The 14,636-nt window shown below is 37.9% G+C and overlaps 1 protein-coding gene across 1 annotated transcript in view; it reads right to left on the bottom strand.

Annotated features, from left to right (window-relative positions):
- TMEM163 (transmembrane protein 163) overlaps positions 1-14,636 on the bottom strand; it is an 89,401-nt gene that overhangs the window by 33,791 nt on the left and 40,974 nt on the right. The window contains exons 3-4 of the mRNA XM_008638270.1: positions 1,638-1,681; positions 394-485 (exon numbers count right to left, since the gene is read on the bottom strand). Of these exons, the coding sequence (XP_008636492.1) occupies positions 394-485; positions 1,638-1,681 (136 nt within the window). The remainder of the gene's footprint in view (positions 1-393; positions 486-1,637; positions 1,682-14,636) is intronic.

Raw genomic sequence — 14,636 nt, 5'->3', positions numbered from 1 at the left:
TGCTAAGGGAAGTACAAATATAATACCAGCATTAATTTCAAAAAACATACTCTGGTAAGAATAATGCAGTAAGATGCAAAATGAAAGATTTACAAATCTGTTCCAGGTTGCAAATGCACTTCATTTGATACAGGTGCTGCAAGGGAAAACAAATTGCAAAGGCCTAACCATTGCTATGTTGGCTAAAAAGAAACTGAAAGTCACAATCACAGGGAGGTTTGCCTAAGGAGAGGTTGCGTGTTTGGGAGCAAACAGTAAGCTGGCAGAAGGAAAGAATACTTGCTGACACAACAAAATGGTTTTTGTCAAAGCTCTGGAATCTGTAGCCTCACAGCTTGACAACCAAAGCTCTGCAGGCCCCTACCACAGGCAGAAGTAATTAGGTGTACTCACATGTACTCCCTGTGTGCAGAGTGCACAGCGGCTGCGTTGCTGTAACGCCACAAAACTATCGCTGATGACAAAACATCCAGGGTGGCATCAAACTGAAAGAGATACAGAGTCAATTGTTGTGTGGGCCATTAAGTGTGCCCTGCACTAAGAGCAATGCATTTACCATCCTGCTGCACAGGCACAGAGCAGCTCCAAATAAATCACTTTAATGAAAGAAGGCTTTACGTTTATTGAATTGATCTTCACTTTTTTGCCGTGGTTTATTGCACAATGATACACTTCAGAGCTCAGAAAGTCAATCAAGGGATTAAAAAATTTTGAATTTTTAATCTATCACCTGCGAAGAAGTTAAGAAAAAACAAACATCACAATCTGCCAGTGTAGCACTCCAAGAGTTACAATACTAATATGATTCTAATGCAAAGACTGTAAAGAAGTAAGTGTAGAAAAATGCCTGTCAAGCATTCCTTTTTCCTGCAGTCACTAATTTCCTGCAATAGCTTTTGTTTCCAACCAAGAAAATATTAACTTTTTCTCCAAAATCCCATCCAGATTTCATCCTATATGAATGTATTGTTTTGTATCATCAGCAAAATTGCCATGTTTGTATTCCCAATTAATGCAGACGTGGTGTCAGGAACACTGAACACCAGGCTTGTCCCACTGTAAGAACTTCCACTCTTGTGTCAAACTTCCTACAGAGTCAATCTAACCTTCAAACTTGAAAGCTAAAGATAAATTATTTGATATGAGTCACTGCTTGTTGTTAGGAATTTTTTGCTCTGCCACTGATCCAGAAAGTCATGGCAAGGACTAAAGAGGAAAGCTGTCATTCCAAAGTCAATAGCAGCTTTACCATCTACTTCAACGGGAAGAGAGTCCCACAAAGTTCAGAAAGGAATTTCAGAATTTAGCCCAAGTTCAACAACAAAACTGATTTTTAATTGAGAGATTTTGTATAAGAAAACAGTATCTGGTGGGTAATATCTATCAACAATGAGGTATAAGCATGGATATTAACTCCAGGGTAGGACTTAACAGGCAGAAATTGAAAAAGTATAATTATAGTATCTTTGCCATCCTTTCCAATGCTTGACTTTAACAATATTTTTTCTAATCCATTATTGACTTCGCACAACTTTCCATGAATTTACCATAAGAAAAAACACAGTATTTCATGCTCAGAAAAATCCCATGGAAAAGAAAAAAATGGTAGAGAATATTTCAATTGTATCTCTACTTACAGCAAATCCAAAGGATGATGCACTGTATCTCATTACGGAGACAGCTGAAGGAAAGAAAATATTATTTAGAATCACTTTTTATTTTCTTTGCATTTTTTTCTTCTTCTCTTGTTCAAGAGCTACAAAACCAGTTTTAACACATGGATTTACCTTCACCCAATTCCCACTAGAACAACCTGACCAAAAATGTAGACACTTAAAAAATGTCTACATAAAGACCTTGTGCTGCAGGATATGGTTAGGCCACTCCAGAGATTTCTTCCAAAACTCTAATGGGGGAGATCAAGTAGCATTCACAAAGTCTGTTTATGAAACAAGCTGTGTTTTAGATGCAGATTTGAGCAAAAACATTTTGAAATCACAGTATCAAACTCTCAGAAAACTTGACACATCTCAAAGTGCTCCTGGCTCCAGCCAGGAGTTTCAGGCCACCTGATCTGGATGACAGAAAATTACACAAGCCCATTGAGACTTCCTGAGTGCCATCTTTTTGACAAAAAGCCCAAGGGTAACTCATACAGCCCCAAGAAATTCTTCAGATCCCATAATTTCTGTGGCTCCCAATGGAAAAATATCAGTAGGAAACTGATATTTTTGACCAGCTCTGGTTTTTACCTCATAGTACCTTCTAAAAGCTAAACAAGACTAAAAATGAGTTAATACCTAGAAAAAAACACCAATTTTATAATTTTACTCCTCACATCCTAATTTCATCACCTCAGTTTCCAATTCTAGGAAAGCCTGTGCCAGAACAAATACTTCAGTAGCCCAGAGGAATACCAGGGAAGAAGCAGGCAGCCATGGAGGAGGGGTCCCCTGGAGATGGGACTTCATCAAACTGCAGCTCCCAGGCTGACAGCAACCCCAGCCAAGCTCTCAGGCACTGAGCAGCTTCACCCTTCTTGCTGTGTTTTGTAGAAGGACCATCTGAAGGACCACCTGTGCTCCCTGAATAAACCCACAGAACTCTAGCTCCAGTATTAAGAGGGTTTGAAATAAAGCCTAAGAGATTGATTTGACTACTCTTTTATGAACTGATATCAGCTAACTTAATAAGAAGGACACAGTTTTGCAGGAAAAAAACCAAATAAACCAAACAAAACAGACTCATCAAAAACTGATATCAGCTAACTTAATAAGAAGGACACATTTTTGCACAAAAAAACCCCTAAATAAGCCAAACAAAACAGACTCATCAATGACTTTGACAATCTTAGGCTGATGAACACAATATCTAATTCTCAGTGTTCCTTAGAGCAACTGGCAGAACAGACACTATGATTTGACTGTTCTTTTCAGTAACAGCAAGCTGCAGGTCTGTGGCACTTATCTGGATAAACAAGAACTAAATTCTTGGAAAAAATAACCCTTTTGTTAGGGATCTAACACCTAGGTGTGGTCACGAGCAAGCCAGATGTCACAAATACTTGGATTTTATCATTACAGTTAGCCAAAACACAAAGAAAAGTCATCAAGGTTCCTCTCCAGACTCCAAATTTCTCAAAGTTGAAGAGTATTGAAACAGTGTAGATTTATATCTTCCTGTCATTTTTAAACTATCATTTCCCACACTCCATTCCCTAGATAAAAAAAGAAGCTGTATTTCTTGGTCAGACTTGCCAGTGATCTGCAAATTTCAACACTTCACTGCATAATAATATATTGCCTATCAAATTTACATTGTCTGCCTCCTTAGAGGCATATAATTTCAAAATCTGCAGAAGCTGCAAAAAAAAAAATATGGGCATTCACAGGTACACACAAACTTGCAATGTTCCTGTCATTGCTGCTTTCATATGATGCAGCTCAAAGCAACACTTTTACTCCTACTTCTATTTCTAGCTTACCTCTCTAGTGGAATTATCTCCTCAGTTTTTACTAAATTGCCAGTCTCTTTCCCAACTCAGATCCAGACTTAAAACAAACTAACCGTATGGTTCCTTTAAAAATGAATATGTAATTTCTCTGGGTGATGAACTGCATACAGATAGCCACACCTTAAGGAGGCTTGAGGGGACATATTTGATGTATTTAAAGCACAGGGAATTTAGCATGAGAACTATTTTTATTTTATGTATTCTATCACAGCAGTAACACACAATCTGTCTGTCCTGAGCTATCTAAAACAGTAATGAAAAACAAGTATTAACTAACAGTGTCGTACGTCTGCTCAAACCTTTTTGCTAATTAGTGAATATGACTAGGACTGGCACCCTACAACACTAACTTGTAGTGGTAGAAGGCTATAATAAAGGTAATAAAGACCTTTTACGCACTGCAAAGATGTATTTTTTTATTACTTATTGGCATACTGGTTTTCTAATGGAATAAACACCCCATTTCCTTTTCTTTTTCTTTCTGAGTCAAATAACAATGTTAAAGCACCTTCAGCCCTGACTTAAGCACATTAATACTTCTAGCTGGCAAGTACAGTCCTAAAGCTCCCCAGTAAGTCATCCCAGCTTAAACAGTTTGTCCATGGATCCAGGCTCTGTGGCAGTGAAAGCAGCTGTAATATTGGATTACAAGGTATCAGCAAATGCAGGTTACAATAGAGCAACCACATCCACTAAAAACAGCTGGCTCCCCCTCCAGACACTGAAGCTGAAAGGACTCTTAGGGAAGTATTTCTTAGCAGCCAAGCATTTGAGAGCCCTGGGCAAAGGAATAATCAGCGGTACTTTTGCCTCCAGGATCATTGCTGGGCTCCAGGAGCGAAGTAGGGCACTGCATGGATGGGCCACTGAGCTTTTGCTAATCCCTCACCTTCCCTCTTCTCAAAGTGCATTTTCAGCTACTCCCAGATGGGAATAAAACCCCCCAGAGATTCCTAATCTCCATATTGAGCCAGAACAGTGGTGGGAAACAAGTAATGAGGAAAGAACAGAGCAGGCAGCTTAAAACCTCTGTGAGGCCACACTGCCATGACAGTGGGAGCCTGCTTTTAGCTGTTTTATTGGCTAAATTGGTCAACATTTTATTACCTCTACAATAAAGCATATAATCCTAATGCATTTTCCTGACATTTGTAAACAGAACCTGCAAGCAATCAGAAGCTAAAAATAGAGCCAGCACAGTAAGCAACAAATCTGCCACTGTCTCCACCTGCACAGCAATATCAATTTGTAAAGTCTGCCAGGCTATAGGTCAGGTTTTGCTGGAATTCCTCCACCAGTTTCAAAGTGATTCCAAATTTTAAAAATAGCCTATTTCCCACACATTCTACCTTCAACAAAATGAGGGGTTTATTCTTCTCATGTGCCCCAGAAAAAAATCATGTAACTAGGGCCCTAACTCCACAAAATCATTCCAATTTAACTTTCCAGACATCTAGTCTGCACCAGCAGGTTTAATCCAGCTCAAATTTGCTCCAGGCTGAGGACCCTGCAGTTACCCTGGACCTCTTGTTTCCTCCCGTGAGCTGGGAGAGCACCCTGGCACCTTTTTGCACAAAGGTAGGAGACAAGAAGTAGGACAGAAAATTAACTCTGACTCCAGGTCTCTCAAACAAAAAATTTTTGGGATGAATCTGACTACAAATGAGAGATGGCACATAAAACTGCTCCTCTACCTGTAATAGAAGTCTCCTCTTACCTACTCAGAAAGGGAAAAGTTATTTTTAGGCAGCTCCTCTAGATGGGACAATCACTCCATCCTGTTTGCTTTGAAATTAGTCTTTCTGAAAGACACTCTTGGAAGTCAGCACATAAAATAGCAAGGCTTCAAAAGCATATGACCTGCACTTGGCAGAAATCAGACAGGCAATTTGAACACTGCTGGAAGTGGTGGGTTTATGTCTCTATATATCACCATGCAGATCTCGCAAGTTGTACAGTCACGAGCAAGAGGAACTGGAAGTTCTGCTGAATCAGAAGTGAGACTGAAATACAGTCTGTTTTCATTGCCTAGTGTTGATAAAACATCTAAAACTAATGTTACAATAAATATTTCAAAATAAATCCATTCCAAGCAGAGAAAAACAAATAAGCAGTATTTTCTAAAAATCCCTCACAACAACTGAAGGCAAAGAACAGACATGTCTGATAATGTTAATACTTGTTAAAAATACTACTGACCCAGATGAACAGGTACCCATGCCTTTCCTCAGGTGCTTTCTCCCTTCCCCAAAATTCTAGTTGAACAAAATTTAAGGATTTTTATGCACATTCATTAAATTTCTGCAATCAGCTGCAAATGGCTGCAACACATTCATTATCTCAGACACAAGTCTGTCGGATATCTTATCTACATGGGTAGATCCAGAGTTATCCATCAGTGTCATCTTCCTAGATCCATATTTCTATCCCAAAGTAATTGGCAAACTTGTACCAACATTATCTATATAAAATCTTTGGCTCATTTTCTCAGTTTATAATTGCATCAACATGGTAAAGACCCGTATTTCTGCTCAGCACCATTACACTCTTATGTATGTATCTACCAAGTGAAGCCTAAATTTAATGTACGTCAAACCTGGATCTTCATCTCATTAGAATTTATGACCAATTGTAAAGAAGTCCCTAAGAGGGTTCATTTTTCCATCTGCCTGAAAGGTGTCACAGCAACACTTTGCATAATGAACTGCAGGAGAGTCCTAGGAGACTTCAATCCTTGGGGAAGTTCCGTTCTGGGAACTGAGTGAACGAGGCTCTAGAGACAGGTATCAAGTCTTCAGCTCTGCCACTGCCTGGGGCATCATCGTCATGCCAAGAAACCACCAAAAATCCTCAAGGTAACTCAAAAATATTTGGAGATTCAGTAAGACAACAAATTTTGCTGTTGGTAGTAGTAAAGTTTTCCAGGAATAATTGTCTTTCCTTGTCTATTATGCAGTTAATTATTTTGCTTGTTTCTTGGCAGTGGTCAAATCTTTAGCAGCTGCAAACTTTCATAACTTCATTTACTTCAGTGAAATACTACAGCATATATAAGTTGAATGTATTCCTCAATTACTATTTTAGAAGAAGGAAGTTTCAGGATTTTGTGCAAAGGTTTTCCTTTGAGTTTAATCCAAACATTTCTTTCCAGTTCATGTTAGCAGAATTTTTTTAATTACTTATTATTATTATTGTTGCTGTTGTTGTTATTGCTGATTTCAGAATTTTCTAGATTAAGTAGTTCATTTTTCAATATTTCAATTTTAGAATTTTTAAAAACCTATTTTTGTGGGTTTTGGACAGAAATGTCAATTCCCTTTGCTTACATGTTTTTTGTTTCCATTTGAAACTGATTATTCATTATACCACGGTGCTCACCAATAGTAGCGAAGATCAAAGAGCAGCAAAGCAGTCCAGACCTAAAGCTTACCTAGGCTGCAGATTCACTTCTGTTTGATTTGCTTTCACCTTCCCTTTTGCCACCAGAAGAGCAGCCAGGCCTCCACTGGCATGTCCCACAAATGGGCCAGCCTGGGCAAACTCACAGGACTACCCAATCCTGAACTATGAAATAATCCTACTGCAGAAAACAAGGTATAACTTTTCAAATGATGAAAACTTTACCCTTGTGGAGAACACAGTGACCCAGCTTCTCTGTAGTACACAGCAAACTGAGCACACCAGCGATATAAAGAAGCCTGGTATAAAGCCCCTGAACGATAGAGACACACAGACACTGACTGTAAATCTGTTCCTGATTTCAGGAAATGAAAAAAGAATCCTGGGATATCTTTTAACAGCTGCTGCAATATCTTCTGTATACAACAAGCTTTCCCTGCAACCCTTCAGTGAGTAGAGCACTAATAAATGGTCAGCCAACTATACCAGAGCTGTCAATTTTGTATGGCAGTCTTTCCCAGTGTAGCTAGAGATGAACACCAGAAACCATTTATTTAGGGAAAGGCAGCTCCCATCAGGCAGAGTTAGCAGCAATTTCCAGGGCTGCTCAGAGCCCATGCAGGAGCAATATTCCAGCAATATTCCAGCTTGTGCAAGTGCTCTGTAAAGCACAGGAGAGAGCAGGATCCCTCCTGTCTGGCATCCCACTGCTTCACACACTCCCGTGCTTCCTCTCTCAGGTGCCAACCTTCTGTTTTCAAACAAGATCATCTCAAGAAAAAAAGAACACAAATATCAGAGAAAAGGAGGACTTGATCTTTTTATTTAGTATTGGCTTTCCAGGGGGCCAGAACTAAAAGAGGGCCCATATGTTACAGCTCCAGTTGAGCTTTATTGGGATGCTAAATGCATATGTTGGCATTTAAGAATAGATATAATGAAACTTTTAGGTCTATAAAAAAACAGCTAGATATGTGGTGCAAACTCTCTGCAACTGAATATACAGGTGCATAGTTTCATCTGTTGTATTTCAAATGGGGTCACTTGAACCACCCAAAATAACTCACTGCAATGACATTAAAGCACATTGTCTTTTAATGAAACTATGTATTATTGATGCCCCAACTCCAAATATAACAACTGAAATGGCCTAGAATGTTGCAAATGCCTGTAACTGCACATTTACCAGGGAGTTTTTTGCAGCTTATGCCTACAATCCACAAGCTTTGTAATTTCGAGCCTGGAACCAGATTCCAAAACCAAAGGAAGCAGTTTGACCCTGAACAGGGATAAGGAAGGAGTGATGCCTTGGCTAAAAAAGCCACAAATTACCACAAATGTTGGGAGATATCAGACACATCCAACAGCTGTTTCTAAAGCCCTCTGGCCAAGATTTGTAACTTGCTGTATCCAGACAAGGGTTATCTAGATTTAATGACCTGAGAGACTCTCCAAACACAAAATTTCTCCCATTTTTTTGTTTTACTGACTGGAGGCAAGAGAAGCATTGAGGTCATACTCAGCACAAAAGAAAAAAACTGTTCTTGGGAGTCTGACCAGTTGGTTTAAAACAAAATTAACAGACTAAGCCAGTACACTGAGGTGAAAACCCTTATCTGACCTAAAGGGGTTTCTGGAAGCTTCATAGGGATTCAACGAACTCATGTTTTATAAATGTGTCCTCAAACCTGTAACAACTTGGACACAGATTAAACATTTTTACCAGTCATTGAAGGTTTTGAATTGTTAATCAAAGAGATGAAACACTGCCATTATTCTCAGGTTCTGGTAAGTTCCTGTCCTGTGGTCACATTAGAAAGATGAAGAGATCCTTTCAAAAAGATAATTAAAGAGAGATATTGTACAAAAGCTCAGATGTATTAACATAGAATTTATATGCAAGGATTCAGGCTAACTGCAGCACAACCAACAATGAATGTATGAATATCATTGGCTGTGCTATTGGCTGTGTATTGGTGCCTGTAAGAAAAAAAAAATACTGCTAATTTAGAAGCACAGCACACTTAAAAGAACATAACCAGTGAGAACTGCATCCTCTGCCCCAACAGGATGATTTGCCTCCATTCCTGTAAAGAAGCCTACTGGTTTAATTTTAAAAAGATGCTCAACTTGAAGTTTGACAAATTTAGAATAAAAGAAATATATCATAAAAGTCCAAGAGCCAAAGCTCCAGACTCAGGGTATTTTTTAATTTATTTTTGCTTATTTTTATTTATTTTTATGCTCCTATTTCAAACTTGACTGTGAGCAAGTTGGGGTATTTTAGAAATCAAGAGCATTAAAACAAATCAGTGCTGCTGTTAAAAAAAAATAAAAACAATTAAGTATCCTCAGAGCAGCAGACAGACAGACACAACCCAGTTTTAAATACCTGGAATCACACTGCAGTCCAACCTCTGCTCCACATAAACTGGCTGAGAGAAGTGCAACATGGATGCAGATGAAGAGAGGATTTGGTTAACTCTGTCATATATTCTAGAAGAGCATCTATATTTCTAGAAGTATTACAATTGTCCTGTAGCTTAAATATAGTTCTTAAATAAGAAAGAAAAATGCTATGTATGGTTTAAGTTTATTCCAGTTCAATTCTTCCCAGAAGTCTTTAAATTTAGAGAAAATAAACACATTTTAGCCATGGTAAGCATTTAAAACCAGTTCACAAAGGCACTGGCTAAATTCTCACTTTTCCTCATTGACTGTAAGGACTCTTTCTTAGTATGCTATCCATGATACATCACAGATGAATTTTCAACTTATGAACAAACAGAAACCTTCCAGACAATACTATTTTCACTGAAATTCCAGGTAAATATACAAATTTTTGAACAAAGTTCTTTTATTTTCCCTAGAATTTCAGTAAAATTTTAAGCAGCTAATCAGATGAAGAAATGCAGAGCAAAAGTTTGTATTTACCATGAGAGGTTTTCCAACAAATTAAAATCTATTTCATTGTATGGATTTTAAGTTTTCACTATGTGTATGGAGGAAGTTAGGGTTTTGAGGTCATCATAGACATGTAACTCTATTTACAATTACCTCAAAAATAAAACAAACTGAACAATTACAGTAGTTTTCTTATTTCAGAGGAAAGGAAACAGAACTGGACCAGGGACCACAGGAGATATTTGAAGATCAGAGATCCAGAGTAAGTTTAATAACCCAGAAGAAGTGGACTCTGAAGAGAGAGTGTGACTGTGTGGAAAGGCAGGTAGATCCAGGTGGCTGGCACAGTTTCTCACACCATACTGCCAACCCTTAAACTTTTTCTTTCCTAGTATTCTTATCTCTGAAATGGGATGCAAGTACTTCCACAGCCCAGGATGTTACGCAGGGAAAATCATTTTGCTGTATGAAAGGATGGAGTAATTCTGCAAAGAGTGACAGCAGGCACCATGAATATCTTCTCTATTCAAATAAACTGTGTAGTGCTATGTCCTCCCTTTTATGATATTTCACATTCTCAAAGCACTGCCTTAACTTTTAGACCTGCAAACTTTACCCATGGAAAACAGTACCCAATTAGAAACGATCTGTAGGAGCTTTATGGCATTCCCATAGCTCCACAGTTGTGAGAGACTATTTTTATACTAAACGTATTTGAACAGACTTCTGAAAATCAAAGCAGATTTCCTTCTACAGAGAAATACAGCACATCTTCAGAAGTGTATCAAGTGCTGAAAAAAAAAACATTTTCAAAATAATTTTGCATTGTCCTTTAATTTGCACTAGGATAATGTAACTGTAATTACTGACACTGATGTGACTAGTGCACCTCCAGTGATAGGTTTTTAAAGCTCATTTTTGTCCTGCTGAAAACGTCTATTTTACCACAAATGCAGTGGGAGCCATGAATGCAAAGGTGACTATTTTAAGCATCCTTCATTTTAGCTTCCTTTGAAAAGTTCTGGATTTGGAACGGAGAAAAATGAGTCCATACAAAACTGTCAGCTGGACACCAAATAATGAATACACCCTAAAAAATTATAAGAAAGAGCTGTTAAAAAATTACATTCAAACTCAGGTACTTGAGAGCATAGAGGCAGGCTGAAACTTTTTTTAAAAAGCTATTTCTAGTATAACCACTTATCTGTGTTCCATTTTTTTATGAAGGTAAAAGAAAATATTTGCTTGGCATTGTCCTTGATATTTTTGTCTGGTTCCTCCCTTAACTCACAGGTGGTTTTCTTGCAATGCTGTTCTTGAGGGGGATAAACAGAAATAGAAAAAAATCTCTTCACTTCTACATTTGAGATTTAGAAACCTAAGGCTGCTGCTCTGGTTGGAGCCCATCCACACCTGACCAAAACCAAAACTGGAGATTTATATTCATTTCTCTATGCATGGCTCTCCTGAACGTGCCAAGAATGGAACAAGGTGTGCGTGAGCACAAGACCAGAAGAAATTCACACTCATGACAGTTCATCTCATATGAAATGTTTGTTCTCTGAGCATTTTAATGAACTTAGAAATATGAAAACCAAGGAAGATCCAAACTGAAAAGTATAGGTTGTTGAAAGATAATTAGTTGCCTTCACAGCCTTTTTCATCATCCCTATGGATTTCAGAGACAAGACACGTATCAGGGCACCCCTATTTAATTAGAAGGCTAGTGAGCAGCTCCAGAGCCAAAACAAGCTGCCCAGTACAATTAAGCTGGCTGCCAGCATATAGCACAATCTTAGAGACTTTTCCTTTTATAAAGGGAGATTAGGAATGCGCCATCCCAGGCATCTCAGTGACTTAAAGCAGAAACTTTAAAACCTGGTTTTACATACACATCTAAACGGAATTCCAATTTAAAGTTGCTTTTTGATATAAAAAAATTTAGATATCTCCACTGGCTGTGGGAAAGGACACCTGATCAGACTTCTCCAGCCCATTTTTGCATGTAGGAGCGTGAGGACCTATTCTCAGAAGTTAAGAACACAGCATGTCATGCTAAGGACACCTATACATGCTTCCTCACAGCTCCTCATACCCCATTAAATCCTTCTATTTAATCTTCAGTTTTAACAAGTGAGGGTTCAATTCCTACCATGTAACATCTTAAACTAGTAAATCTCTCCCAGAGCTGTTCCCACACTCTAAGAATCTGCAGTTTTAAAAACATAAAATCACTTGCAGTCTCTCTACTGGTCAGTATGTTCAAGAATTTCTTTATGTGGTATATTTGACAAAGCACCAAAATTCACACCTGGAAGAGTTATATTGGAATAAAGTAATAGATATTTTGGAACTGAGGGTAAATTGGGAAAGCTATCACAATTACAATAAATTTTACTGGTCCACTTTGCTAATAAACCTACAAAATGCCAAAACAATAGTCTCTCTGAATCAGCAAGTTTATTCATAATTTAATCTCAGTACTGTCCTATCAATATTTATTTACATTTACTGTATTGTCAGATAATTTGTGGCAGTTTATATTGTTACACTATAAACTCATTTCTATGGTCAGAAAACTGGAAATAAAGAGATGACTGAAAATGTTACGTTGTTCATTCAGTTAGACCAAATGGCAGATTTTATCACCTGTTTCCATGTATTTTATCATGGGTCATGATCAAAATAACATTTAATTCTCTGATAGGGAAGATTATGTTATTTGCACAAAGCAGTGAAATAGCCCAGGTAACTCAAGTAAAATGGATTGATTTCAGCTCACTAACTAAAAGATAGCAGACCCTGGCTCTACTTGTCCTACAGCTGCTGGAATGCCAGGAAATCTTCAAATTTGAAGTGGATTATTATGCTCCTTTAATAAAAATCACCAAGCAATGAAAATTCACCCTTCTTGGACAAACTTAATTAAACAGTCAAGTTCTGAACACAAACAATTCTGCTAAATAGATAAAAAGTCAGGAAGAAAAATTAAAAAAGTAAATTATCTGTGCTGTCTTTTATCTTTCTAAGCTGAAATATAAACAAACCTTCCTGGGAGAGAAGCAACTCTCTGCTGGTTCTCTGTTGAATGTAACTGTAGGGAGGAATTGCAGGCCCTTCAGACAAATCTCTTCCTCAGACAGTGTGTTAATCTCAACAATCTATTGCTACGGGCTGCAATAAAGAACCCTGTCATCAATCCTCCTTCAGTGTTGCAGCATGAAGATGCTCTGACAGCAAGGATACCACAGACACACTGCACACATAAAATAGCTCTCCACTCAGGCTTAGTCTACAGCTCGAGAGCAAACCCAGTGTATTATGTCAGCTGTGAGCTCCAAGTCATTAAGCAAAAATTAAAATGAAATATGAGCCTTACTAACAAATTTTTGTTGTTCTGTGTTTTTTAAAACAAGCCCTGTTAGTAGCTTTGAAATGCAGTAATTCTAAATAAACTATCTTGCAAACCTGTAATGCATTTTCTAACAAAAACTTTTAAAAACTGTTGGCAGTTTTCCTCCAGTTGCACAGTCTTGACTACAGCCAGCAATAGGGAATCATATCCAGCAGTTCAAAGACTGGGAAGAGCTTCCCTGATGGATACAGAGTTGTAAAACTAAAAGAAAACCCACCAAGTGACTGACATACCACACTGCTCTGCATCTGTCCAATTTTAGAGTAATTGGCTTGACATACCTTCTGCTGATTCTGATCAAAGTTAACAGAAGACTTGCAATCATCTCTGATGATATGAGCTTAATTTCTCTGGACAGATAACAGTCCAGATAATATCATAAAAAATGGGATGATAAGATAGGGGGATATTACAAAGTTGTACACTGCTATTTACAACACATAATCAGGTCAGTAAAACTCAAACTCCGTCAATTGTTTTTTTCCGTTCCATGCACAACTACTCCTAGGAGTAAGCCCTTGAAAAGCCTTGCAAACATATTCCCAGCATAAAACCTATTATGTCAGGCAACACATACGTATTTTTTTAACAAACAAAGAATTTCTGCTGTTGATCTTTTGGCTTTTCTTTCCTGTTATGCAGCCTTCAAAACTAAGAAGAAAATTTTATGTGTCAGTATACAGGGAATGTTTAAAGCAGAGTTGATAGGCACTTCACTTGGAATCCAAATTACTTTTCAGTGGAAGACACTAAGCACCAACAATCCATGGAATCATCTAAAATATCCTGACTTAATTTTTCTGAAATGATAAGCATAGTCTCTGAAAATCCAGTTTCAAGATCTCTGCAGTTGCCCTTCTGAAAATGGATCTAACTTTAAATGGGTTAAAATGTCTCCAACAATATGACACAGCAAAAGTTTTTAAAATTTTTGGCAGCACTATATTTTTTAAAACATTTTTTCAGATTATTGAAAGCAAAAAACCCAAACATGCGCACACACTTTTATCATTCTTAGATCTTCATCTGCTCTCCTTTTAGAGATCAGCCAGTATCTACTATTCTCTGGCTCCATATATCAGTAATGATGGGTTTGTGCTGGTTTTCTTTATTCATTTGTAAATTATTTATGTTGAGAATACTTGCTGGTTTAAAAAAGAAGAAACCTAGAATTACTAACACCAGAATGCTGGTCTTGTACTTAAAAAAATCCAGTGGGTCTGGATTTGCAGTCACCAATCCTGACCCTTAACCTGAGATTAATTTAGTAGAAGTGGTGGGTTTTGTGATGCCTGAGAATTGTAACACTACTGTAGCACTGCAGATAGACCAACCATGCCTTGCTCACTATTCCCACTGTGGCAGAGTTGTTGTTTTCCTTCCTTGGCAAGGCGAGGCTTTAAA

This window comes from Corvus brachyrhynchos, unplaced genomic scaffold (genome assembly GCF_000691975.1).
Source record: "Corvus brachyrhynchos isolate BGI_N302 unplaced genomic scaffold, ASM69197v1 scaffold126, whole genome shotgun sequence".
NCBI classification, from domain to species: domain Eukaryota; kingdom Metazoa; phylum Chordata; class Aves; order Passeriformes; family Corvidae; genus Corvus; species Corvus brachyrhynchos.
This window is presented reverse-complemented; position numbering and strand designations above follow the sequence as displayed.